The sequence below is a fragment of the Drosophila novamexicana genome, unplaced genomic scaffold (genome assembly GCF_003285875.2).
Source record: "Drosophila novamexicana strain 15010-1031.04,08,12 unplaced genomic scaffold, DnovRS2.1 tig00004560-arrow-pilon, whole genome shotgun sequence".
Lineage (NCBI taxonomy): Eukaryota > Metazoa > Arthropoda > Insecta > Diptera > Drosophilidae > Drosophila > Drosophila novamexicana.
Genome location: NW_020825054.1, coordinates 1,020,155 through 1,044,375, shown reverse-complemented (window position 1 = coordinate 1,044,375; position 24,221 = coordinate 1,020,155). Strand labels below are relative to the sequence as shown.

At 43.6% G+C, this 24,221-nt stretch overlaps 6 protein-coding genes across 11 annotated transcripts in view; 2 read left to right on the top strand and 4 right to left on the bottom strand.

Moving 5' to 3' along the window:
• Nucleotides 1–1,402: 1,402 nt before the first annotated feature.
• On the bottom strand, nucleotides 1,403–4,129 carry LOC115770830 (sphingomyelin phosphodiesterase 4). The gene is made up of 7 exons (XM_030716265.1): nucleotides 4,067–4,129; nucleotides 3,709–4,008; nucleotides 2,841–3,640; nucleotides 2,511–2,780; nucleotides 2,130–2,451; nucleotides 1,816–2,073; nucleotides 1,403–1,750 (listed from the first exon to the last, which is right to left on the bottom strand). The coding sequence occupies exons 1-7, from the start codon at nucleotides 4,097–4,099 to the stop codon at nucleotides 1,448–1,450; spliced, it is 2,286 nt and encodes a 761-aa protein (XP_030572125.1). The 5' UTR covers nucleotides 4,100–4,129; the 3' UTR covers nucleotides 1,403–1,447.
• A 205-nt stretch (nucleotides 4,130–4,334) lies between these two features.
• On the top strand, nucleotides 4,335–14,854 carry LOC115770623 (RNA helicase aquarius). Its single transcript, XM_030715961.1, has 8 exons — nucleotides 4,335–4,613; nucleotides 4,673–5,150; nucleotides 5,216–5,562; nucleotides 11,063–12,097; nucleotides 12,153–12,604; nucleotides 12,668–13,883; nucleotides 13,942–14,310; nucleotides 14,370–14,854. The coding sequence occupies exons 1-8, from the start codon at nucleotides 4,500–4,502 to the stop codon at nucleotides 14,835–14,837; spliced, it is 4,479 nt and encodes a 1,492-aa protein (XP_030571821.1). The 5' UTR covers nucleotides 4,335–4,499; the 3' UTR covers nucleotides 14,838–14,854.
• Nucleotides 5,584–8,923, bottom strand: LOC115770624 (probable G-protein coupled receptor Mth-like 5). 6 transcript variants are annotated; one of them, XM_030715963.1, is made up of 8 exons: nucleotides 8,772–8,923; nucleotides 8,593–8,702; nucleotides 8,289–8,537; nucleotides 7,123–7,250; nucleotides 6,891–7,061; nucleotides 6,652–6,830; nucleotides 6,075–6,578; nucleotides 5,584–6,006 (listed from the first exon to the last, which is right to left on the bottom strand). In XM_030715963.1, the coding sequence occupies exons 2-8, from the start codon at nucleotides 8,645–8,647 to the stop codon at nucleotides 5,748–5,750; spliced, it is 1,545 nt and encodes a 514-aa protein (XP_030571823.1). In that variant the 5' UTR covers nucleotides 8,648–8,702; nucleotides 8,772–8,923; the 3' UTR covers nucleotides 5,584–5,747. The 6 variants fall into 6 exon arrangements, with proteins under 6 accessions (XP_030571823.1, XP_030571822.1, XP_030571824.1 ...); XM_030715962.1 differs by having other exon boundaries at nucleotides 8,593–8,923; XM_030715964.1 differs by having other exon boundaries at nucleotides 6,075–6,575; nucleotides 8,593–8,923.
• Nucleotides 14,855–14,879: 25 nt separating the features above from the next.
• LOC115770625 (putative inner dynein arm light chain, axonemal) lies at nucleotides 14,880–15,846 on the bottom strand. The gene is made up of 2 exons (XM_030715968.1): nucleotides 15,364–15,846; nucleotides 14,880–15,307 (listed from the first exon to the last, which is right to left on the bottom strand). Exons 1-2 carry the CDS (start codon nucleotides 15,731–15,733, stop codon nucleotides 14,928–14,930), a joined length of 750 nt encoding a protein of 249 aa, XP_030571828.1. The 5' UTR covers nucleotides 15,734–15,846; the 3' UTR covers nucleotides 14,880–14,927.
• Nucleotides 15,847–16,063: 217 nt separating this feature from the next.
• Nucleotides 16,064–24,221, bottom strand: part of LOC115770756 (cadherin-87A) — a 31,739-nt gene continuing 23,581 nt past the window's right edge. The window contains exons 7-14 of the mRNA XM_030716168.1: nucleotides 22,716–23,783; nucleotides 20,757–21,356; nucleotides 18,933–19,531; nucleotides 18,075–18,858; nucleotides 17,739–18,014; nucleotides 17,414–17,676; nucleotides 17,001–17,352; nucleotides 16,064–16,935 (exon numbers count right to left, since the gene is read on the bottom strand). Coding sequence (XP_030572028.1) covers nucleotides 16,861–16,935; nucleotides 17,001–17,352; nucleotides 17,414–17,676; nucleotides 17,739–18,014; nucleotides 18,075–18,858; nucleotides 18,933–19,531; nucleotides 20,757–21,356; nucleotides 22,716–23,783 — 4,017 coding nt within the window. The 3' untranslated portion in view covers nucleotides 16,064–16,860. The remainder of the gene's footprint in view (nucleotides 16,936–17,000; nucleotides 17,353–17,413; nucleotides 17,677–17,738; nucleotides 18,015–18,074; nucleotides 18,859–18,932; nucleotides 19,532–20,756; nucleotides 21,357–22,715; nucleotides 23,784–24,221) is intronic.
• On the top strand, nucleotides 21,384–22,688 carry LOC115770757. The gene is made up of 3 exons (XM_030716169.1): nucleotides 21,384–21,697; nucleotides 22,199–22,399; nucleotides 22,543–22,688. The coding sequence occupies exons 1-3, from the start codon at nucleotides 21,390–21,392 to the stop codon at nucleotides 22,670–22,672; spliced, it is 639 nt and encodes a 212-aa protein (XP_030572029.1). The 5' UTR covers nucleotides 21,384–21,389; the 3' UTR covers nucleotides 22,673–22,688.

The following is a 24,221-nucleotide window of genomic DNA, read 5'->3' as shown; positions in this document are numbered from 1 at the left end:
CATGTTCTCCATTTGCTTAGCTTTTTCTTTGTTAATCATACGTAGTTATTTGAATTATTTAGTAGTTAAGTCGGATTGTCCTAAGCAAAAGATTTCAAATAAAATATTGAATACAAAAAATGGATATGGATATGTAAAACATATGCCATTAGAAAGTTTAGTAGAGCGTAGGCAAATAGCAATTCCAACAACCGGCGGAATACTGGGAGAGACTGCAACAAGTCCGCGACTGCGCGAGTTTTATCTATAAAAACGAGAAAGAAAGGCTATCTTCGGCACGCCAAAGATCTAATACCCTTGCAGACCCAACCTTTTCATAATGCTTATAGTGCTTTGCCCGTATGTAAGAAGCACTGGGAAAATAGTTAAAGCCGAGCTTGGTCAAGATATCTTGATAAACAAAATGTTTTTTCATACAAAAACTTAATTTTCGACCGATCATTCCTATGGCAGCTATATGATATATTGGTCCGATCCAGCTGGTTTTCACATATGTGCTGCGTGCAACAGAAAGACGGACTTCTGCAAAATTTCATTAATATAGCTTTAAAACTGAGAGACTAGTTCGCATAGAAACAGACAGACGGACAGACGGACATGGCTCTATCGACTCGGCTGTTGATGCTGATCAAGAATATATATATTTTATGGGGTCGGAGATGTCTCCTTCTATGCGTTACACATTTCACGACAAAATTATAATACCCTCTGCAAGGGTATAAAAATGTATATATTTCGTATTTGTTCATCGAAACGAGATAATTTTGTGTTTAGCACAAAACTAAAACTTCAAAAATTGCTTGGAAAAAAAAATTGTTTTTCCTTGCTGTATTTTGGGCAACCGCTGGAAAAACTGAAATTGTTCAGAGCCGGTTCATATATCTCCATGTTCCCAGATATTCATATGCATAGGTATACAGTCAATACAATTTGTAGAAATACGGGTGGCAACAAACAGTGGCATTTGGAATTCGGTGCATGCATTATAATTTTTAAGATTTGTATGAGCGTCCAGAATGTACACAGACCCAAGGCCACAATGCATCAACTGATTGTTTGTTGAGTAATATTTGAATACATTTTGCTGTACTGTAAATGAGGCCACTCAATTTACGTGCCTTTATTGTCAATTCCCTAATTTAATTGAAATGCCGTTTATTCACAGAACTACATTTCGTTTGTTATTCCTTCTTAAATTGCACAGCTGTGTAGCACGCGAAAGGAGACTAGACAAGATTTGTTTGTTTGCTGAAGGTGATAAGTTCTGTCTTATTACGAAAATTAAACATTTGTGGAATATCCCACTTTACGAGCAGTCTGTGAAGTGTTGATTAGTTAATGAAGGTTTAGATAAAATAGATAGATGATATACAAAAACAGCTATCAAGTGAAATTGTACTTTTTATTTTTATACAAATATAATTTTTATAACTACAACATGAAGCTGTTATGATAACAATGCCAACAGCATGCAGTAAATAAAGAACACAGCACACAAAAGCAACAGTCCAACACTCGCCACGCCGAACCACAAGTGTCCGAAGCACAATGCAAATGCCATCATACAAAGTGAGGGTATAGATCCCAACGGACGCAGACTGATACGTGGGGGTAGTTGCTTCTCATAAATGTCCACGTTACCATCACTCTTTTCGAACCATTTTTCAGTCATGGGCGCGTACAGCACTTGGCGTGAGAGCTTTCCGTAAAAGTCCTCCCGTTCGTAAAAAGCTTCTATTCGCCTGCCATACTGAATGGAGGATTTAAAAAATTAGTACCAAATGCGACAGCAACAAAATTGGATGTGAAACTTACTCTATCGTTGATGGCCTCTGAAATGAGGTGCAACAGTCTAACTAGAGGCCTAATCTCATTTGACTTGATGGGCAGCAGTGCAGGATCGACTGTCGGCTGCATATTTGAGGCGTTCAGTGACATTTGATGCGGGGTCAGCTTTGAGGTGTCCAAACAATTATTTGAGTCGAAAAAGCTAAAATTCTGCAACGAAGGTGAAGCCGGTGGACTTGGCTCCACAGGTAGTGTTTCATGCATAGACAATGTGCCTGGGTCTACCTGTTGAAAAAGAAACCATTGGTTTACAAACGCATCAGTTCAAGGAAGAGGCTTACATTAAAAGTCCGACAGAATGCATCAATACAATGACGCAGCACCTCTGGTATACGACTAAGATCACGGAGCGTTAACTCGTCCTGCGTTGCCTCGCCTATGAACTTTTTAAATATATTTTTCAGATAGCCCTCTGAACGTTGTCTTTCCAAAATCTCCTTCCGCAGCGCACTTATATTATTAGTCAGCACGGAATTGCGAGCCATGCTAATGACATACAAAAAACTTTGAATTTTCGTGTGCATCTGTTCACTGAATAGCTTAGGTATATTGGAGCTGACCAATGGGTTCCATTGTGCATTGTAAGAGCTGTTGTGTGATTTGCTGCAAAAATTCAATCATATTTTGAAACCAACGAAAACTTATTTTTTAGCCGAACGTACTTTAACATATTGACCTGGCGCTGAGGTGAATCAAAGCCATAGGCATTACCGGAGTGCAGCCGTTCAAACCGCTGCAGACGATCAACCAAATCCTGCTGCGAAAACGTCTTGGCCAGACGGTGCAGCATGAATGCATTGCGATAAACTGAGTAGTCCAGGCGCTCAAACCGCGGCAGCAGTTGCATGAAGATGTGCGTATATACAATGAGGTTGTCAATAATGAAGCCGTCGAATTGGTTCGTAATTGGCGGCTCATAATATATGCCCAAGCTGCGGAAAAAAAAATTAGCAATGAAAATAAGCTAAGCTAAGAAATGGGCTGCGACTTACGTTCTGTTGTTAGAACCTAAAGTGTAGCGCCAGGGTTGTATATAGCTTAGCCAAAGTTCCAAAACAACACTCAGAGAGCTGTCCAATGGCCACCGATCGATCAGACTGCAGAGGAAAGCGTAGATACGCGCCTTCACCATGGTAAGCGACAGCTTGCGCAGCGCACAGAGCGGACTGTGATCCATACGTGCAGCATTCGCAAAGAAATGTATTTGCTTGACGAGCGTGCGTACTCCTCGCACGAAATCGCTGCTGGGCAGATGATGCTCGGATTCTATATCGTATCGCAGCCATATATCTACAAAGAAATGCAACACGGACTCGGAACGCCAGGCATAGGCGCGACTAGCAGCACCATTGCCGTCCGCTGACTGTGGCGACGTGTTGCCACCGCCGGCAACACTGCCGGTCTCGCCGTTTCCATTCCGGTATGAGCTTGGCAGTTTGAGGTAACGTAACTGACGCTGTGGCTGTAATGACTGCGCTGGTAGCTGTTGCGGTGCTTTGACACTGGTGGAAAAATTGGAAGGCTCGATACGTGCGTCCGGATACTGTGGCAAAAAGTTGTCGAGGTACTCAGCCGCCAAGAATTGATAAATAGTCTTGGCGCGCTCGTTGTGTATCTGCATGGCTATGGGATTAACTGTGTGCAGTGGTTGTAGCGCGTACAGCACAAAATGAAACATATAAAAGTCGAACGCGTTGAGGGACAGCGTGCTCACTTGATGCTTTAGCGGATCAATGTTTATCAGATCCGAATAAAACATGGGTCCTGCTTGCAGCATGCTTATGAATTTACGCTATTGAAAGTAAAAACACGATATCTTTGATATCCAGCCAGTAAACCCCTATGATATCTGTCGCTTACCGGTAATAAATTAATATCAATATCAAATTTAGTTGTCTCGTTTAAAAGCCGGTGGCAGACATGCATCCAAATGCCGTTGACACCAAGGAAGTGCTGCAGTCTGTTGAAATAATGCGACGCATTCTCCATGGTCGTGATCCGAAGTCCCCATCCCAGCGAATTTCCATTAATGCCGAATATGGAGTGCACTATGAGCGGGTAGATTTCCTCTATTTGTCGCACGGTGCAACGATCGAACAATAGCTCGAGTTGCGGCAGTTTATCCAGCAGAGGCAAGCTGAGCACTGTCAGAATGTGGCTCTGGAAAACCATTCATTATTTTCAGTATTGAATCATCTTAGAAAGCACAAATACTTACATTTATGTTTTCTGGCGGCATCGGCTGAGACATGTTGTCGGAGCTATGGGTGACTCTCAAACTATGTTTGTATCAAAAAATAATAAGCGAATGGCAGAGCGTTGCCACCTTGAGTTTGTAATCGATTAAAGCGTCATCGAAGGAAATACTGCTATTTAATGTTAAAATTAGAGCCATATGAATACTTTATTTGAATAGCACAGCTTCGTCTACATAACTTAAGCTTTTCGCAGAATCACCTTGTCGAGACAAGGCACTTTTGAATATTAGTTATTACACAGGGCTGCACACACTATTTAAGCGTGAGCTTAATTGTGTGCAATTTTTCCAATTGCCGCATACGGTCACACTGTCCGTGATTGTAGCCGGCGTTTGTTTTGGTGTAATTTGGCTGAGTGTTAATTTTTGTTTTCCATTGTTTCTAAGTATCAAAATGAAACGCCGCAGCCAAACAAAAGTGCAGGTGCCTACAGAAGCAGCCAAGAAGCCGAAGGAAAAGGCGGGTGCTCTTACTTTGGATCAGTTCAGCTCCGATGTTATTTGGCAGGTGGGTGCTCCGCTAAACAAAACGTTTATGAACTCAATGCTTCTACAATTTTATTGCAGCTAGCATCAAAGTACTGGTTACCGGAATCTAAGTCCGAGCATTTGCCATATAATGCTGACATCATAGAAAGCATTTACGCCGACGAAATAACGAGCGGAAAGGGTAGCGCACGCCGCATCAACATGCTGGAATTCAGCCAGTACCTGGAGCAGTATTTGTGGCCCAATTACAAACGCGGGACGGCCACACATGCTCATTTGATGTCCATAGTGATCATGTCGAATGAGAAGTTTCGGGAGCGCGTAGAGGTGTGGAATGTGTTCGAGCAGTTGCCAGAGCAGTATCCAGCATTTTTTCACCACGTGCTGGAATCCTGTTTGCCGGATCAAGCAACAAAGCAAAATAGGAGCACACTGCGAGAACGGACGGCACTGCTAATATTTCTAAATCACTGCTTCAACAGTATGGAAGTTGAGCTGTGTCGCGATCAGGCAAAGCGCCTGGTCTCTCTCTCCATGTGGCACTGCCTGCAGCCGCGTAAGTGCAACAATTAATCTATTCAGTATTGGCCCCGTCGAATGAACTGTCCTTTTTTTATGTAGGTCGCCGCGAGCAGGAACTGCGTGAGGTACCTGAATGGCGCAAATACTGGAAACGCCTGCAGAAAAAGGAAAAAGATGCTGCCAATCCCGATGTCACGTGGGAACGTCATTTTATGCAGAATCTTATCATTGATTTCCTGCACATACTGGAGCGTATTCCATCTGAAGGTGAACTCAATAGCAATGTGGTCCACTATTGCGAACGTTTTCTAGAGTTTATAATCGATTTGGAGGCACTGCTGCCCACGCGTCGGTTTTTTAATACTGTGCTGGATGATTGCCACCTCATTGTGCGTGCACTTATGTGTCCGCTGGTGCAGCGCGAAGAGGGCAAACTGTTTGGGCAGGTATGTGTCAGACTTTTTAATTTGTTCTATAAATTAGTTTTAAGTACAAATCTCAATGTTTAACATTGTTAATCTACAAAAACACTTAGCCTAGCTACGAGTAGATCTTACAATTAGTTGACAGACTAAGGCCCGTGCTCAAATATAACTTCGGGTTAGCTCCTTTAGAGCTTGGGTGGGCGGTCTCAATAATCATTACCATTCATGTGGTGCATCTCGTCGCCCCAATCATTTGTTGATGGTGGCTCATTGTAACAGCAGGACTTCCTTAGTAGATAAGTCACATGGCGCTGCCGTAGAACGCATATGTATAGCAGCAGTGGAGCCTGGAATGCATTCACTATTATGTGCGCATAGAGTAGGCCGTCTAGAGCCAACCAAGACATGGTAAGAAACAGCCAGGCAAATGACATCACCAGCAACATCAGCGAGAACATGATGAAGCTGTAAAGAAATATTAGTATTCAACATTAATATGTAGAACACATAAATCTAGACTACAATCCACTAACTTAGCCTTCAGCTTGTGGGCAATGCGTCCGTAGACGGTGCGACGGTTGATCAGCTTCCGTGTGGTCACATAGAAGAATATGTTTACTATGATAGTGCACGCAATCGGTGCAAAGAATATGCATATGCCCAGCCAACCAATCGTTTGCTGCTCGCCCCGCATATTCTCCTTCTTGTACGAGTCGGCGTCGAGGAAGAAATGCGCGAAGACCGCCAGCACAGCCATTGTAGCTGTGCAGCCCCATGCATAGAACGAGTAGTAACAATATTTGCGTCCGTCGGTGACGCGCAGAAACACATTCCTCGATCGAAAGGTTTTCCATATGTAATAGCCGAAGCTATTCAACCAAAAGAATGCGGCCAACAGGCTGAAGCACAAAATGATGTCCGCCACAATGAAGCTCACGTGATTGGTGAAATCCGTGAATATGCAGACCAGATCTGCTGCCTGGCTGACCATCAGGCACATTGCAATTGTCGTAACTATATTTCCGACCAGATCTCTGCTAAGAAACAATTATCGAAATGAATAAGTATGACTATTTGACCATTTTGAATGCTAACTGCATCAGTTCTCACCTTAGCGTAGGCAATATAAAATAGACGATGGCTATGATAAGTAATAGTACCAGAGATATGCCATGGAATATGGGATTAAGTACTTTGCGCAACAAAAAGTTCGAATCATTCCAATTGTTTTCCTTTCTGGCCAAGCAAATGTGCGCAAACAGGCTATGCTTGTGCTCCGGGGAAATTGCCTGCAAGTAGAAATATAATCATGAAAATAGATTTAGAGAACACATATTCATTATACTCACCCTGTCCAGACAGTATTGACCTTGCTCATAGTCATAAAAGCGCGGTTTCTGCGCCTCTGCCAAATCCTCATCGTAGTCAGCTTTCACGCCGTTCTGCTCGTCGGCCTCATCCTCGGTATTGGTATAGTGCCTCAATTTGCCATCGTCCAACAGAACCAGCTTGTCGTAGCTCTGTAAGTGAAGGGCCTAGGTAATCACGATGCCATTTGTTAATCCATTTAGTTATACTTACGCCTGCATAGTCCAAAACAGGCCACATCTGTTTGGTGCCACAGTTGGGCACACCAATTACGAACTTAAAATTCGCCACTGGTCTGTTTTGATCGCCGCTGTAGCTGGTAAACATGGGCTGAAAATAGTCTATAAAGAGCATATACGTAAGAATACGGCAGATCACTTCAATTGGGAGCGAGGGGCGCATCTGTCGAACAATAGCAAGCTGCGAACAAAGCCAATCATACAAACACTCGCAAGTCTATAAATATTTACAATGCACGACCATAACGTGCCCGACGCTCTGAAGCATCACAGATCCAGATTCAAATGCAGATTCGCCACACAGCAACGTCATCAGCAATTGACACTCAGACAGCTCGCAGTTTTTTCGAATTGAGTTAACATCTTTAATATTCATTATTTTGATTATGTTGCTGGATTAAGATGTTGATACTAATGAATATTCAGTGGCACACTTATGATTCAACTATTCTAATTTTAAATGCTGTAATTATATTCCTTAGCTATTATAACAAAATGATAATCATAATTGACATGTTGGAACTTGTAACATTCCGATTCTGAAGTATCTGTAAAGTTGTCTAGTGAAAGTAATTGATACTATAAATAAATAAACACATTTTTTAGATCAAATATGAGCTCTGCCAAGATAATAGGATTTAGATTTCCATTACAAACAAACAATAGAAAATTCCACACATTTCAACAAATTTAAATAATTTGTTAAATTAAAAAAAGAAAAACTTCTTAATATAGCTCAAGAGCATTCTAACAATTGCATTCTAACAAAACTTTCTAACCAATCAAATGAATACTGAGCACATTAATTGAAATACTCTCGCCATAAGGCATTCACCCTTAAAAACTTAATGCAAGTGGCTCTTTGTGTGGAATCCCCCGCCAAATAATAAATCTTGATGGCTATGTTTGTTTATAAAACAATGAAGAGGAGTTTTGGAAGCAGCGCCAGTTTCGGTGCTCCTTTGAATGGGCCCTTTAATGTGGGGCATATGTTGCATGCCAAGAGCCAAAAAAAATCCAATAAAGTTGAATGGCCAAGCCGACAGTGACCGAGTTGAACTAATTGTGATTGGCGTTGTCCGTGACAACGGTCATGTTTTGGTGTATTCCCAGATCTGTTCAGTCGCTGGGACAACTTACCAGTTTGGTTGACCTGCTGGCACGTATTGTTCACGTGTATCTCGAACTTCTCACAGCATTTGTTCACCAGCACCAGATTGGGATCGTTGACAGCCGGCACAACCGCCTGTATTGAGCTGTTGTTGGCCACATGAGCGGCAACAGTCCGTAGTGTGGCCAGCAGGGCAAGCAAAAGGCAGCTGCCTTTGACCAGGTATCGCAAAATTTGCGCGCCAATCGTAAATACAAGCATCTCGCACAAATACACTGCTACGGGTACACAGTATACAGTTGCGGATACACCTACAGATACAGATTCACCTACAAATACAGATACACGTACTCGTACTCGCACTCGCACCCGTAATCGAATGCGTCATCAAAGCAGTGGCTGATGCCGGTTTCGAGCCAAGATCATGACTTGCATGCCAAAAACTAAAGCAACCAGACAAGAGACACTTTTTTCTTTTGTAGAGTTTAATTCAGATACAACCACACCATTACCGTTTCGAGATAGAAATACAACTTAAGATGGAGCTGAGCGTATCCGATCACTTCACATTATTCACCGAATATACACGATATACAATTTCTTATTTGCTAAACAATTTTTGTTTGCATTTTAATGCAGCTAGCGCACAAATTCCAAAAGACAACGAACCGCTGCGAACGACAACTGACTGAAAATGAGACTGACTGAAAATGCGAATGAGACTCGGTCTCTCTCTCTCTCTCTCTCTCTTGCTCTACCTTTGACGCTGACGCTGACTCTGACTGCAGGAACGCGTCGGTTCGTTCTCTTAACTTCTAGTTACTAGCGGAAAAAGAAACAGAGAGCCGCAGCAATTGGCATTGGGCTGAGTGTAGAGTTTTATTCTCTTGTCCCTTGCCTCTGCCGCTCGCTACATCCAATAGCACCAACCACCAAGCGCGACAAAGCGTTGAAGCAGGGCTTTGGAATCTGTCTCGCTCTCTCTCTCTCTCTCTCTATCTCTCTCTCTTCTCTCATACATGCACTCTCAAGCAGGGTTTTATTATTTTTTTTTCTGTTTAAATTAAACAACGGAAATTATCAATTGGAGCAAAGCAGACGATTCAAAGAACCGGCAATTCCAACATTGCCTGCTTGTACATGTGTGTGTGGTTCGTTGTTTTTTGTTTTTGTTTGTCTGGCCGTGTGATGATGTGATAAGGCACTTCATCTATTACGCTCGTACGTATTGCATCCCAGCAAAATGCAACTGCAGCAACCCCTCGCAACAATTGAAAACGCGTGCCTTGTCTTTCAATACGCCACACTTGTCAGCACTTGGGAGCAAAAGACGGGCAATGGAACATCAATATGCTTGTATGTGTCCCGAAGAGAAGCCCTTCTCATATCACACCTACCACATACACACTACTACAGCAGTTTTTTGTGTTTGAATGAAATCTCTTTTGAATATAAAGATTTAATGATACAAAATTTCCATTTTTTTTTTTAAATTCCAATTTTAGTATTCACTCATTAATATGCAAAAAATACAATAGAGACCTTCTTTCATATCAAAATTAATGATTTTTTAAGAAAAAGTTTGAAATTTCCAGTCAACCAGCCCGCTAAGGACTTCCGTCAACTATGGAGAAACCGCTTTTTGCTTACTGCTTTTTGCTCTTTTAGTTAGCGCTCTCGCACTCTCGCACTCTCCCAATGCCGAGTTAAGGTAGAAAGCTTGTGTAGACTTCTCGAATAAATACAGTGCACACCGTATTGACCAAAATGATGACGTAGCATACTCAAGCGGCTGTCACAGACCGCCTCGTAGCTTAGCCAGTGCTCGCTATCGTCATGTTACCTGTTTTGCAGACCTAAAGAGAACATTGCTCAGTTCTCAGTGTGTGTGTGTGCTCGTAGAGCTCTCAGCACAGGTAGTATAAAATACCTTCCATTCAATGGACTCGTGTATGGAGCTGCCACAGGAGCGGTTCTGTTTGACTTTGTGGCTGCGTGATAATGTTGACTTTAGAAGTGTCTAGGTTGTGTGTATTTTTTTTAATACTTTTGTAGAGGGTTTTCTAATTCTGCCATGAAATGTGTAACGCATATGAAGGGATAATATTACCATATGTAGTTGTCATTGAAAAATAGATATCTAGACAAACTTACCATTTAGTAACTTGACTATGCTCTTTATATACATAGATTGACACAACATCCGACCATAAATACATACATCAGACCACTTAAGCTCTCGTGAGAATAACTTGTTTTGTATCAAGTTATCTTGGCCAAGCCGGCATTTACTACTTTAACTATGCTGCTTATATATGAAACAAGTCTTATCAAAATGGCATTACTACATAATATAGCTCTATAGGAAGAATCAAGCGAACAAATGTTGTTTTTTTTTTTTTTTTTTTGTGCTGCAAAATATTCAGTTTTCCAAGATATTTGCATCAAATTCAGAATTTACGAGCTTCACTTCTGACTTATCCGCAACACCCTAAGAAAATGTCAATAAGGGTATCCCTTTTTCTCGTTACTACAATATCAGTAAGCAAAAATTCTCATAAGATATTTAATAAGCTTCAGATATATAACATATTCATCTGTAACTTTTCGTGCTAACTAACTGATGTTAATTCATATCTTAAAAGCTGTTAGGCTGTATATCCATGTACGAAACTCTGTTCCCATTTTTAACGATATTAATACAAGGTCTAAACTATTAATTGGAATATTAAGTAAGAGACTTAGTCCGTACAATTACGACTAACACTAAAATCGTTTTGCCTTTCTTGATTATTTAATTTAGCTATTGGACATGCTCAAGTTTTACACCCGTTTCGAAATTAACGATGTGACAGGCAACTCACTGACCGATCACGACATGACCCAGCTGCATTATAAGAAGATCACCTCGCTGCAGCGGGCTGTTTTCGCCAAGTTTTCAACGCTGCGCGTCTTTGCTTTGTCTAATGTGGCGACAGTGGACAGTCGCGATTCGCTAGAGAAGCATTTCGGTGCTTTAGATTCTGAGGGACTAAAACAGATTGCTTCCTTTCTTAATCTTGTGCCTGACGAGGCAGTGGAGCCATTTCAATGGCATCGATTGGATGAACCGTTTCTGCGCGAGTTGCTCATCACGCGCCATGAGAAGCGATGCTCGCAACTGGAGGCGCTTAACGAGATGCCACTGTATCCCACGGAGCAGATTATTTGGGATGAGAATGTGGTGCCATCGGAATATTACACAGGCGATACCTGTCTAGCCCTGCCCAAACTAAATTTACAGTTCCTCACGCTTCACGATTATCTATTGCGCAACTTTAATCTGTTCCGGCTGGAATCCACGTATGAGATACGCCAGGACATTGAGGACGCGGTCAGTCGCATGCTACCCTGGCAGTCGGAAGATGGCGATGTGGTCTTTGGTGGCTGGGCACGCATGGCGTTGCCCATTGCCAGTTTTGCTGTTGTCGAGGTGGCAAAGCCGCATCTGGGCGAGAAGAAGCCTTCGCGAGTGCGCGCCGATGTCGGCGTGACGCTGTCAGTGCGTCGTGAGATTAAGGAGGAATGGGAGAATCTGCGCAAACACGACGTCTGCTTCCTAATCACAGTCAAACCAACGCAGCCCTATGGCACCAAGTACAATACAAGGGAGCCCTTTATACCCCAAGTGGGCCTAGTTAGCGTGCGTGGCTGCGAGGTGGAGGGGATGCTCGACGCTAATGGACGTGTTATAGAGGACGGGCCAGAACCGCGACCGAAGCTTCCGGGTGAGCAGCGCTGCTATCGCGTCTGGCTGGACTCAAACCAGTATCGCATGGACATGGACGACTTGCAGGAGGTAAGTTTGGAAATGCTGCTTGTAAATAGCCGTTTACTCATCCTTCTGCAATCAGGGCGCCGACGATGTCTACGAGAGCTTCAATATTCTGATGCGCCGCAAGCCAAAGGAGAATAATTTCAAAGCCGTCCTAGAAACCATTCGTCATCTGATGAACACAGAGTGTGTAGTGCCACCCTGGCTGCATGATATATTGCTCGGTTACGGTGATCCGGCGGCGGCACACTACAGCAATATGCCCAATCAGGAACGCAGTCTCGAGTTCAACGACACTTTTCTGGACTACGAGCATCTACAAGTCAGTTTTCCCGATTATGAGCTCAAATGCGAAGCGGCGGAAGGGAGCAGAGACCCGCCTTACCGCCTTATCTTTGAGGATGTGGCCGAACAGCGTGACTGTGACACGGAGAAAATGCAAACGGATCAGCCTGCCCTTACTAAATCAATTGTAGTGCAGCCCTATAAATACGAGGCGAGAGGTCCCTATCTCAGCGACAAGCCCAAACAGTGAGTACCAAAAGCAGCCACTAAAATAACACAAATTTATCATTCTCGTGTTGCCGTCCTTAGGAATTGCATACGCTTTACGCCCACACAAATCGAGGCAATACGTGCTGGTATGCTGCCGGGTCTTACTTTGGTCGTGGGTCCACCCGGCACGGGCAAAACTGATGTCGCCGTGCAAATTATCTCGAATATCTACCATAATCATCCCAATCAGCGTACGTTAATTGTGACGCATTCCAATCAGGCTCTGAATCAGCTGTTCGAGAAGATTATGGCGTTGGATATTGATGAGCGACATCTGTTGCGTCTGGGTCATGGTGAGGAGGCGCTTGAAACTGAGAAGGACTACAGTCGCTATGGCCGCGTCAATTATGTGCTGGCAAAGCGCATGGACTTGCTCAGTCAAGTGCAGCGCCTGCAAGAGGCTTTGGGTGTGAGCGGGGACAACGCTTACACCTGCGAGACGGCGGGCTACTTCTATCTATACAATGTGATGGCACGTTGGGAAAAGTTCCAAAGCCAGATGGACGCACACAACTCGGAAACGGATGTGAACAAGCTGTGCGCGGTGTTCGAGACTGAGTTTCCATTTTCCAAATTTTTTTCCGATGCACCACAACCGCTCTTTAAAGCAAACAGCTTTGATGAACTTATGAGCATAGCACAGTCAAACTTTCGCTATATTTCTGAAATATTTACTGAGCTTGAGGAGTTCCGCGCCTTTGAGCTGTTGCGTACAGGCCTAGATCGTTCCAAGTATTTATTGGTCAAGGAGGCTAAGATCATTGCCATGACCTGCACACACGCTGCGCTTAAACGAAAAGAACTTGTGAATCTGGGTTTTCGTTATGACAACATCTTGATGGAGGAATCAGCGCAAATCTTGGAGATTGAGACATTTATACCGCTGCTGCTGCAGAACCCACTGGACGGTTTGAATCGCTTAAAGCGCTGGATCATGATTGGGGATCATCATCAGCTACCTCCTGTCATCAAAAACATGGCCTTTCAGAAATACTCAAATATGGAGCAAAGTTTGTTTACGCGTCTTGTGCGTCTAGGCGTACCAACCGTTGATCTGGATGGGCAGGGACGTGCTCGTTCCAGCATATGTTCACTGTATAAGTGGCGATATAAAAAATTGGCAGATCTACAGCACATCTTTGAGCGGGACGAGTATAAGAAGGCAAATTCAGGTTTAGTTTATGACTATCAGCTGATCAATGTGGAGGATTTCAAGGGCGTGGGCGAAAGCGAACCCAATCCTTACTTCTATCAGGTAAGTAGATCTCATATTTTACATTCCGTATCTGGCTAACATAAGTTTTCTCAATAAGAATCTTGCCGAGGCGGAATATATTGTTGCTCTGTACATGTACATGCGTCTGATGGGCTATCCCGCTGCCAAGGTATCCATACTGACCACCTATAATGGCCAAAAGCATCTTATACGCGATGTTATTAATGCTCGCTGCGGCAATAATCCGCTCATTGGCTGGCCGCATAAAATCACCACCGTGGACAAGTACCAGGGCCAGCAGAATGATTACATTCTAATCTCCCTGGTACGCACAAAGGCTGTTGGCCATTTGCGCGATGTGCGCCGTTTGGTCGTGGCTATGAGCCGTGCACGTCTCGGGCTATACATCTTTGGACGCGTATCGTTATTCAAGAACTGCTTGGAATTGCAGCAGACGTTTAAGTTGGTAAGTAAGACCAGCACAAGAGGATCAACTTAAAAATAAACTGTACTTATTTCTTGCAGCTCATGCAGCGACCTTTGAAGCTACGCCTGTTGCCATCAGATGCATATCCGACCGAACGGCTGACCAGCGAGCCGGTTGCAGATAATATTAGTAAAACCGTGGAAAACATGTCCGAGATGGCGCAATTTGTCTATGAGCTATACATGACTAAAATAGACCAGCTTAAGGATAAGTTGCCTACAGAAGAAGAGTTGCGAGTTATGCGGAGGGAGTTGCCAAATGAAGATACGGATGAATTTGCCGAGGAGGCAGCTGCGAATGCAACTGAGCTTAACGATGAGCCACCACAGAAGGCAGCAAAAGAAAAAACAAAAAAGACTCCTGAAGCTTTTAAGCCCACGCCCATACTTAATGAGATCAACGTGGATGAGCAAGAAATGGAGCGGCAGCAGGATCAGCAGGCCCCAGATGCTGAAACCCCGCCACAGATGGAAACTGGTGAAACAACTAAGATTGAAGAGTCGTAGCTGCTGCTCTGTAAATTTAATTCCAATAATTGGTAACAACTCATTAAAATCGATAAATACAAACAACGACACACACACAGTGTGCAGCATCTATTTCTTCGGTGCCGTAATGCCCTCAAGCTGGGCCTTGAGCTGTGCATTGGTTTTCTTCAGGAAAGTTATCTCCTCGGTAAACTTCTTCTCCTCTGAGGCACGCAGCTCAGCATTGCGACGTTCGGCCTGCTCCTGTTTCATTTTCATGTCGGAAATGATTTCCTCGAGTGCCTCCTTATCCGACTCCAAAGTCTTGACGCGATCCCGGAGCATTTCCTTCTCCTCGTGCGCCTGCAGAGCTTTACGCATGCCAAATGCCACAGAACTGCAGTAAAGGGTCTCGTAGGCCTCCATTGACATTGCGATCTCGTCACGAATGCGCAGCAGTAGCAAACCGCGTTCCGAGCAGTTAATTGTCACCTGACGTATAATTTCATCTGTTTTTTAAATGCATTGGTTAGCGTACTTAAAGAATTGGGTAGCTACAGCTCACCAAAGCACTGTGAGTAGAGCTCACGGCGAACGGGGCAGATACCCGTCTCGCGAGCCTGCGTCTGCTGCAGGCGAGTGTCCAGCATCTCCTGCAAGTTAATAACATCTTGGCGGGTGGCTGGTGTGCTGGACACAGATTGCTGCCACAATTGGCCATCCTCTTCCCAGCAACGTGGTGGCAATATAGAGTTTAGTATCTCTTCAGTCTCTTTCTTGGTATCTAATAGGGCACCAGCCGTTTGGGGACGCTTCATTTCCATCTCCGTTAGCGGCGCGCCCTTTTTGTCCGGATGCTTGACAACGAGCACCGGGTTGTTGTAGCGGACCAGGGTCTGAAAATGGCCCACACTAGCAATCTCCATGTCATCCATCTTGTTGATTTTGGCTCTATTCCGTTAATTTCAACTCTAAAAAACTATAATCCAATCTGTAGAAACTATTTTTATGTGTTGTTATTCCGACGTGTTCAACAATTTTTGTTGATTTAAAAAGCTGAAATGCCTTTATTGAGGAAAAGCCCGAAGAGGTATGTGTTTGTTGTACTCCTAGCAACTATGACAGCCGAGCAACGAGGAAAGCTTGTTTACCAGACAAACAAATATCAACAGGTGGCAGTGAGGACATCAAAGGTAAAGTATTGTAGTCAGAAATCCCTTTCACATTCAAAAGATATATTACTTGTTTATTTGACCATTTATTATATCGTATGTATACTGTAAATGCAAAGAAATGAGCTATGACTCTGTTCTAATGGATGCAATAGAGCAGTGGGCAACTGCACAAGAGTTGTTTGCACATATGTATTCTATATATTATATTTAACTAAACTTACTAATAATGTGTATGAGCAAGCGCGGCTAATTAAACTATAAACTTAGTGCTAACAGTTAAAGTCCGAAAACTAACGTAATACGACTTGGAAGAGCAAATAATTTAGTCCTTTTCTAAGTGGTATAACTTAGTAATACAAAATGAGTGGGCATTTAAACTAATATCGCGGCGTTATTCGAGTAAAGTAAACCAATAATTGCAACCATATCTAGTCGTATATGTGTAACGCTTACACATTAAGTTGGACATCATTAATATATTCATTATATAGATTTATATGTATGTATAGATTTATATATATATGTGTTTTCTTCATATATATTATTGTCATTATTTATGCGGTAGAAATTCCACTATGGGGTTTTGCTTTGTAGCTGTTTGCACACTTTAATACATTCATACTGTTACGTTTTATTTTGTTTTTTCGTGATTATGTGGATTTTATATATTCGTTGGCATATAAGATACTACTACGCTATGCATATATGCTCTATATATATACTTGTGTCTACATATATATGAACTTGTATAAATATTTTGTATTTACGCAACGGCAAACTCAAGAAATGCAAAAGATCAGATCAGTTGAACTAAGCCATATTAAGGTGTTCTCTATGTTAGCTACTACATAATTTACAAGTTAGCAGTTAGCTGCAGTTTTGACTGCTTAAATAAGCTCGGCTACGGCGTCGTCGCCATCTCGTATTGGTGCCTGGAATGTGGAGCCTGTGAACTCGTACATCTGCAATAGGCGTAAGGGATTTATTGCCAGGCATGCAACATATGTGCTGCTGTGCGCCTACTTACAGAAGGTGCTCGATTGTTGCGGAGTGTTGCATAGTCTGCGAAATCGTTGACATGTGGATCGACGCGGGTTAGTAGCAGCCCAGCACCACCGATGCCGCCGGCACTGCCCGCACCACCGCTGCGCATGGAGATGGAACCACCACCACCATTGCTGCCTGAGCCGGCTGTCAGGCGATTCTGATTGTTGCGTGGCTGTATGGTGGCATACGTATTGTCCACCGACTGTCCATGATGCACCTGCTCCAGCGAGCTGCGGTGATCCAAATGCCCGGGCGCATCCGAGTTGGATATGTGATCGGGCTCCGAAAAGACCTGCATGGTAAGCTCCTGTTCCTCATACAACTTGAGTTTTCTGCGAAACGATAAAATCTCGTTAAATGTATAAAATTTGTATGAGTCTAAGGCATGCATACTGTTCAATCCACAGCGGATTCTCGGTCGTATTCAAATCCTCAATGATTTGCTTTTTGATCAAAGCCTCCTTGCGACGCGTCTCTACGGGCACAGAGAGATTCCAATGCTTCAAACAACAGCAGAGCACAATAAAGCTAATGACGCCCACGAAGAGCACTATGACCAGAGCAACCAGACCAGCAACAGCCAAATCAAACTCATCCTGCACAATGGCTATATAAGCGGGCACTACGTTCTCAATGGCAAAGCCAGCATAGTAATCCTGCCAAGAAATACACATGCACGGTATAAATTAAGGGTTGTGGGCAATTCGGCTGGTGTTACCTTGAGATAATCATAGTTTCTGTCAATATCCTTGAGTATTTCATCGACAGGCGCAATTTGTTGTGTCTGCGGATCTACGGCATGGAAATACAGATCACACCAATCCATGCGAATGCGTCCAATTGAGTCCAAGTGGAAACGTATCTCATCCACAATAATGCGATGCTGTGTGGCATTTCGTAACTCGGCTATAATTTCTTCCTGCTCCTGATAGACCTCTTCGGGCGGGCGCGATAGAATCACCCTAACCAGTTGTGTGCCATCAAATACCCAAATCTGAAAAGCATATATCCTTAGCTCTAATGTTTAATTGTTAAATACCTCGAACCAACATACATTAACTTTGGTATTCGCCGAACGCTGTGGCTGCTCCAGTTCACGTGCGACAATCTCCAGCTCAAAACGATCCTGATTATACTCCGCCATTATGGTATTAGCCGTAATGCGGCCATCCTGCGATATGGCAAACGGACTGGGTACAATGGACCCCGTTGATTTGGTGGCACCGAACTTGTATAGATTGGAGGCAACAATCATATACTCGATCTTGGCATTTTTACCCTGATCCGCATCGCTGGCATTGACCAGCGTGATGGCCGCATTCATCTTAGCATTGGCATTAACGCCCGCATAGTAAACGGATTTCTCGAACACCGGCGCATTATCATTCACATCCAGAACTGTAATGCCCACCTTGGCCACAGTATTGTCCCGATTCAGTGTCTTGATGGAAAACGAGGCGCGCTCCTCTTCGGATATATGCAAGTCCGCTTTGATGCTGGCCAAGATGTACAAAGTATATGCATCTGTCTGCTCACGATCTAGGCTTTTGTTCGTATAAATATCCCCAGTCAGTTTGTCTACATAGAATGCGCCATCCTCATTGCCCAGCAACATATAGTAGAATATATCACGATTGTGTTTGCTGCGTGAGGCGGCTTGAATGTGTCCAATCTTGACATCACGACCGCTGTTCTCATTAATCGAGACTTTGTAAGGATTGGAGGCGTCCGGGAACTCGGGGCGATTCTCATTTGCATCAACAATGCTGACGGTCAGCAGACGCAGCGATTCAAATGGCGGATTACCGGCATCACGTGCTACCAATATAATATCATAGCTGCAAGACAATGGAAGGAAACACATAGAGGTACTCCGCCTTGGGAACTATCTTGTTCTTATTGTTCAACTTACTTGGCGCGATGCTTGCGGTTGAGCTGCTGCCTGGCACGCAGCTCTCCGCTGGCTTCGTCGATCTTGAATTGCGTTGTCTGCTGCACATTTTGATTGTTCACCTGCAGATGGTAACTAATCTTGCCACCACCATCGGTGTCGTTGTCCAACGCCTTGACTGTCAACAGCAAATAGTCCGGTTGCACAATGTCACCAGGTATTTCAATTGTGGCATTCGACAGAGCAGGAATAACAAACTCTGGGCGATGCCGATTCACGCGCAACACCGTAATGATTGCTCTTGCGGTGCTCTCCATGGTGCCCGATCCCTGGGTATCACGGGCAGAGATCAGCAACTCGTAGACACCATGTTTGCCGGCCAAGCTTTGGGCCGGATAGATGATGCCCGATTGTGCGTCCAGCTTGAACAGTGCCAGCTCATTGCCCGCCGTAATAATGTAGCGCACATCTCCGTATAGACCCTCATCCAGATCTATAGCCTGCACCTGCAGCAGTGCAGCCGGTGGCTGATACGCTGCATTTTCCGACACCGTCGAATTGTACACGGTTCGTGTAAAAACTGGTGCATTGTCATTGACATCCAAAACGTTTATGTGTATCTGGGAAAAGAAATGGCAATATGAGAGGCTGTTATATATCTATATCTATATCTATATCTATATCTATATCTATATCTATATCTATATCTATATCTATATCTATATATCATATCTATATCTATATCTATATCTATATCTATATCTAATATCTAATATCTATATCTATATCTATATCTATATCTATATCTATATCTATATCTATAATCTATATCTATATCTATAGCTATATCTATATCTATATCTATATCTATATCTATATCTATATCTATTCTATATCTATATCTAATCTATATCTATATCTATATCTATATCTATATCTATATCTATATCTATATCTATATATATATCTATATCTATATCGAGAGCGAGAGCGAGAGCGAGAGCGAGAGCGAGAGCGAGAGCGAGAGCGAGAGCGAGCGAGCTAGCGCGAGCGAGAGCGAGCGAGAGCGAGCGCGAGAGCGAGAGCGAGAGCGAGAGCGAGAGCGAGAGCGAGAGCGAGAGCGAGAGCGAGAGCGAGAGCGAGAGCGAGCGAGAGCGAGAGCGAGAGCGAGAGAGTGCGCGAGGAGAGCGAGAGCGAGCGCGAGAGAGCGAGCGAGAGCGAGAGCGAAGCGAGAGCGAGAGCGAGAGCGGAGCGAGAGCGAGAGCGAGAGCGAGAGCGAGAGCGAAGCGAGAGCGAGAGCGAGAGCGAGCGCGAGAGCGAGAGCGAGCGAGAGCGAGAGCGAGAGAGAGCGAGAGCGAGAGCGAGAGCGAGCGAGAGCGAGAGCGAGAGCGCTGCGAGCGAGAGCGAGAGCGAGAGCGAGAGCGAGAGCGAGAGCGAGCGCGAGAGCGAGCGAGAGCGAGAGCGAGAGCGAGAGCGATAGCGAGAGCGAGAGCGAGAGCGGAGCGAGAGCGAGAGCGATAGCGAGAGCTATATCGAGAGCGATAGCGATCTATATCTATATCTATATCTAGATAGCGATATCTAGATCTATATCTATATCTATATCTATATCTATAGCTATATCTATATCTATCTATATCTAATCTATATCTATATCTATATCTATCTATATCTATATCTATATCTATATCTATATCTATATCTATATCTATATCTATATCTATATCTATATCTATATCTATATCTATATCTATATCTATATCTATATCTATATCTATATCTATATCTATATCTATATCTTATCTTTTTCTATCTATCTCTATATATTCATTTTTTTTCACTCACCGTTGCCGTTGCCGACTTTTGCACCGTTGCTGGTGCCTTATCCTGTGCCACGACGGATAGAGTCAGTTCCTTTAGCTGCTCCCTATCCAATATGGAGGCATTGGCCACCATCACGTTGCCCGTGTAGGCATCGATGCTAAAGTATTTATTGTTCTCGCCAATAAGCGTGTAGGTCAGCTCGCCAAAAGCTCCCACATCTCCATCGTGGGCCTCCACTTTACCAGCAACGGTGCCGCGTGGTGAGTTCTCTGTTACGTTGAAGTAGTACTCAGAGTGGGTAAAGTGCGGCTCGTTGTCATTCAGGTTGATGATGTCAACAACAATGTCCGCTGTTGCTGTAAGCGGCGGCACACCTGTATCACTGACTGTGGCCATGAATTTCACCTCCTTGACGGCCTCATAGTCCAACCGGGCAGTCGTGTAGATGACGCCAGTGGTCTGATTGATGGCAAAGTAATCATTCGACGTTATGTTGAACTCGCCAATGCTGGAGTCCTCGTCGCTAGCCTGCAGAGTGGTCAGCATTGTACCAACTGGTTGCTCTTCAACCATTTGCAGCTTAATCACCGGCTGTTCTTGGCTCCAGGGTGCATTGAATCTCTGTATTGAATGGGAAAAAGTGGGGGCGAGAGCATGTCGTTTATGAAAATTGAGTCAGAAAATATTTGGATATTAGGCTGCTTTCTGACGCTCAATATGGCGCAAGATATGTCCTATGGGAAGCTAAAGATACTCTTTATAAACATCATTGCCATATTGTACAAGGCGACCGCTTTGAATGTCCACCGATTGCATTCGGATTTGCGCGAAACTAAAGTGCTGGTCAATTCAGCCAAGCAGGAGGTCTGGATACGTGAACTTTTCATATTCCTCATATCTGGGTTGATTCTAATGCGCTTTCTAATGTGTTTTCTTGGACTAGCGTCAAATATCGTTGCTATGTAAGTTGAGAGATTTTGTTTATTGGAGTCTCCAAAAATTCTGTAGCTTTAAATTTATAACAACGACTAATCGAGTCGGGCAGTCATGGCCATCGGTCGAATATATCTTAAATTTTTGCTGCGGTACATATATAAGTCAGACCGATGGAACTACTTACTACATCAGTTAGGTCTGGCCTAATTACGTGCTTGACATCACTTAAATAGTTTTGGCAATAATTTTTAATAACGGACTACTATATCATATACCTTCCATGCTTTCCCGGATATTATCATCTTCCCGACAGTTGAACGTTTTTATTAATATATTTTTATTGACGACGGACTTTAACATAATATAGTAGTTACCATACCATCGGATCGCTAAAATACAAAATACTTGGCGTATGCCAAAGGTCAGATAAGCAAAAACTCATTGGATATTTGGCATACGGAGAACTCTAATTTCTTGTTCATCTTTTTACTGTCTGAATGTTATTTCTTTGCCTCTCCTGAACGCAGTTATCCAATTTTGACAAATTCCCAGCCGGAACTGCTAATGCCAACAATTATTGTGCAGGTCCTTGATAGTGTAGTATTGCACATTTACGAGATAGTTTTGGGCTATTGCTGTTTAAAGTACCTATACTCTCAATCCTTTGCTGTATTTGCGATATTCCTGGCCAAGATGACCATCAAGGCCACCTGCTGTATAATGGTGCTGTAAGCAGCGACTGAAGTGTTAAAATACTGTTTAAGACATTGCTAGGTAGAATTAAAACCTTTGCTAATGCCTGGCTAAACTTAATCAGTATTAGAACACTGTTCTTTAATATCAACCCCTGACTTTTTAACCCTGTTCACAGTAATATCTACTCGGAGAAGCATCATCAGATGACAACGAATGTGGCCTACACTGAGAATGGAGTCAATCTTGAGCGCGACAGTAGCGAAGAATTTGAAATAGCCCATCAACATTTTCGGCCCATCGGTTAGTAATAAAGAGTGAGTGTAAATTTAACAGTGAAATTGAACCTACCGGTGGTATTTTATTCACATCGATGATCTGTATGATGAGTAGGCCGCGTCCCTGCTGCACATTGGGGGCTGTACTGTCCGTAACGAGCACATTAATGCGCATAACAGCGAACAGATTGCGATCCAGTTGCCGGTTGACGAGAACTTTGCCGTTGCGGGCAATGGCAAAGTATTCCTTAAACTGTTCGCTGTGGGGCAGCTCCTTACCCTCCTTGTCAATGGCAGTAATGTCATCGGTGGCGGCAAACTCGAGCGCGTTATGCGTGGCTACATCTGGATCAAGTGCTATCAGTGTGTAGACTAGGTGGCCAGTGGGTGCATCTACACGCACCTCAGCGTGTTGCGTGGCAGGTACGAAGTAGGGATCTTTATCGTTGCTGTTTTGCACATTGATTGTCAATGTGGCGGTGCCCGTAAGACTGGGGGTGCCCTGATCGGCGGCCTGCACCTGCAGGTGATAGGTGTTCCGTCTGTCGTAGTCGAGCTTTCGGGAGACAAACACCTCGCCAGTGCGCTCATCAATATCAAAGTCATTGAAGCTGCCCTGCTGTATGCGATAGCGTAGCTCGGCATTCTTACCAGTATCCAGATCCGTGGCCTGCAGCTTCTCAACGCTGGTGCCAATTTCTGAGTTCTCCTCGACGATAGCACTATAGTTCTGCTGCTGAAAACTGGGCATATGATTGTTAACATCGCGCACAGTTATGTTAACGCCACAGTTGGCCGTAAAGAGCCCATCATTGGCCTCCACCACAAAGATGAGCTGCTCGCTCTTCAGATTCGTCACATCCAGACTGGCATTGGGGCGTATACTAATCTGGCCGCTGCGCTTGTCAATGTCAAAGGTGCTCTCGATCTGTGGCGAGCCGATAATCCGGTAGCTAATGCTAGACATTGTGTCCGCATCGCGTGCCTTTACCACCAATGGAGAATCAAATACAAAGGCGCCCTCATCCACACTGGCACGGTAAAGAGGACTCTCACATACGGGCGGCGAATCGTTGGCATCGCTCACAGAAATGCGTAGGGACACCACAGAGGTCTGACCTTGTCCATTGTCATCAGTGGCCTGCATAATAATCAAAGAAAAATAGATTGTGTTGAAGGTATTGATCAGAATATCTATGCTGATGCCGGCATTTAAATACCCTAATCAGGTAAAAATGTAGAGCTACATCTACATTTTATGATTGGAACACAGATAAGCTTTACGTGAATCTAAGCTATTAATGTACTACACTGTAAAATCTGCTTGGCTTTAATTGAGCATTCAATGTTTTCGATTTAAATTTAATTTCAAAAGGTCAAATCAATGATTAAAAACTTTTTAGACATTACACTTTTTTTAAACATTGATTTATATATCTTACAATTTTGGTTTATTGGTGTTTTTGGAAAACCATATAATTTGTGTTAAATTTAGTTGGGTATGTCTTACGACACAAATTCTTACACAGTTAAAAATAATATTTTAAGGATTTGTTAAATAATAATAAAAATAAATGTT

Excerpts from the sequence above, each read along its gene's own strand:
- LOC115770757 (XM_030716169.1), top strand. The coding sequence starts at position 21,390 with ATGTCGTTTATGAAAATTGAGTCAGAAAATATTTGGATATTAGGCTGC. Across the intron at positions 21,698-22,198 it reads GCGTCAAATATCGTTGCTAT|TTATCCAATTTTGACAAATT; the intron begins GTAAGTTGAGAG and ends TCCTGAACGCAG. Across the intron at positions 22,400-22,542 it reads ACCTGCTGTATAATGGTGCT|TAATATCTACTCGGAGAAGC; the intron begins GTAAGCAGCGAC and ends CCCTGTTCACAG.
- LOC115770624 (XM_030715962.1), bottom strand. The coding sequence starts at position 8,647 with ATGACGCATTCGATTACGGGTGCGAGTGCGAGTACGAGTACGTGTATC. Across the intron at positions 6,831-6,890 it reads GTCAATACTGTCTGGACAGG|GCAATTTCCCCGGAGCACAA; the intron begins GTGAGTATAATG and ends TTCTACTTGCAG. Across the intron at positions 6,579-6,651 it reads TTTATATTGCCTACGCTAAG|CAGAGATCTGGTCGGAAATA; the intron begins GTGAGAACTGAT and ends ATTGTTTCTTAG.
- LOC115770623 (XM_030715961.1), top strand. The coding sequence starts at position 4,500 with ATGAAACGCCGCAGCCAAACAAAAGTGCAGGTGCCTACAGAAGCAGCC. Across the intron at positions 4,614-4,672 it reads GCTCCGATGTTATTTGGCAG|CTAGCATCAAAGTACTGGTT; the intron begins GTGGGTGCTCCG and ends ATTTTATTGCAG. Across the intron at positions 12,605-12,667 it reads CTCAGCGACAAGCCCAAACA|GAATTGCATACGCTTTACGC; the intron begins GTGAGTACCAAA and ends TGCCGTCCTTAG.
- LOC115770625 (XM_030715968.1), bottom strand. The coding sequence starts at position 15,733 with ATGGATGACATGGAGATTGCTAGTGTGGGCCATTTTCAGACCCTGGTC. Across the intron at positions 15,308-15,363 it reads GCTCTACTCACAGTGCTTTG|ATGAAATTATACGTCAGGTG; the intron begins GTGAGCTGTAGC and ends TTTAAAAAACAG.
- LOC115770830 (XM_030716265.1), bottom strand. The coding sequence starts at position 4,099 with ATGTCTCAGCCGATGCCGCCAGAAAACATAAAT. Across the intron at positions 2,452-2,510 it reads CGCCAGGTCAATATGTTAAA|CAAATCACACAACAGCTCTT; the intron begins GTACGTTCGGCT and ends GAATTTTTGCAG. Across the intron at positions 1,751-1,815 it reads CAGAGGCCATCAACGATAGA|TATGGCAGGCGAATAGAAGC; the intron begins GTAAGTTTCACA and ends TCCTCCATTCAG.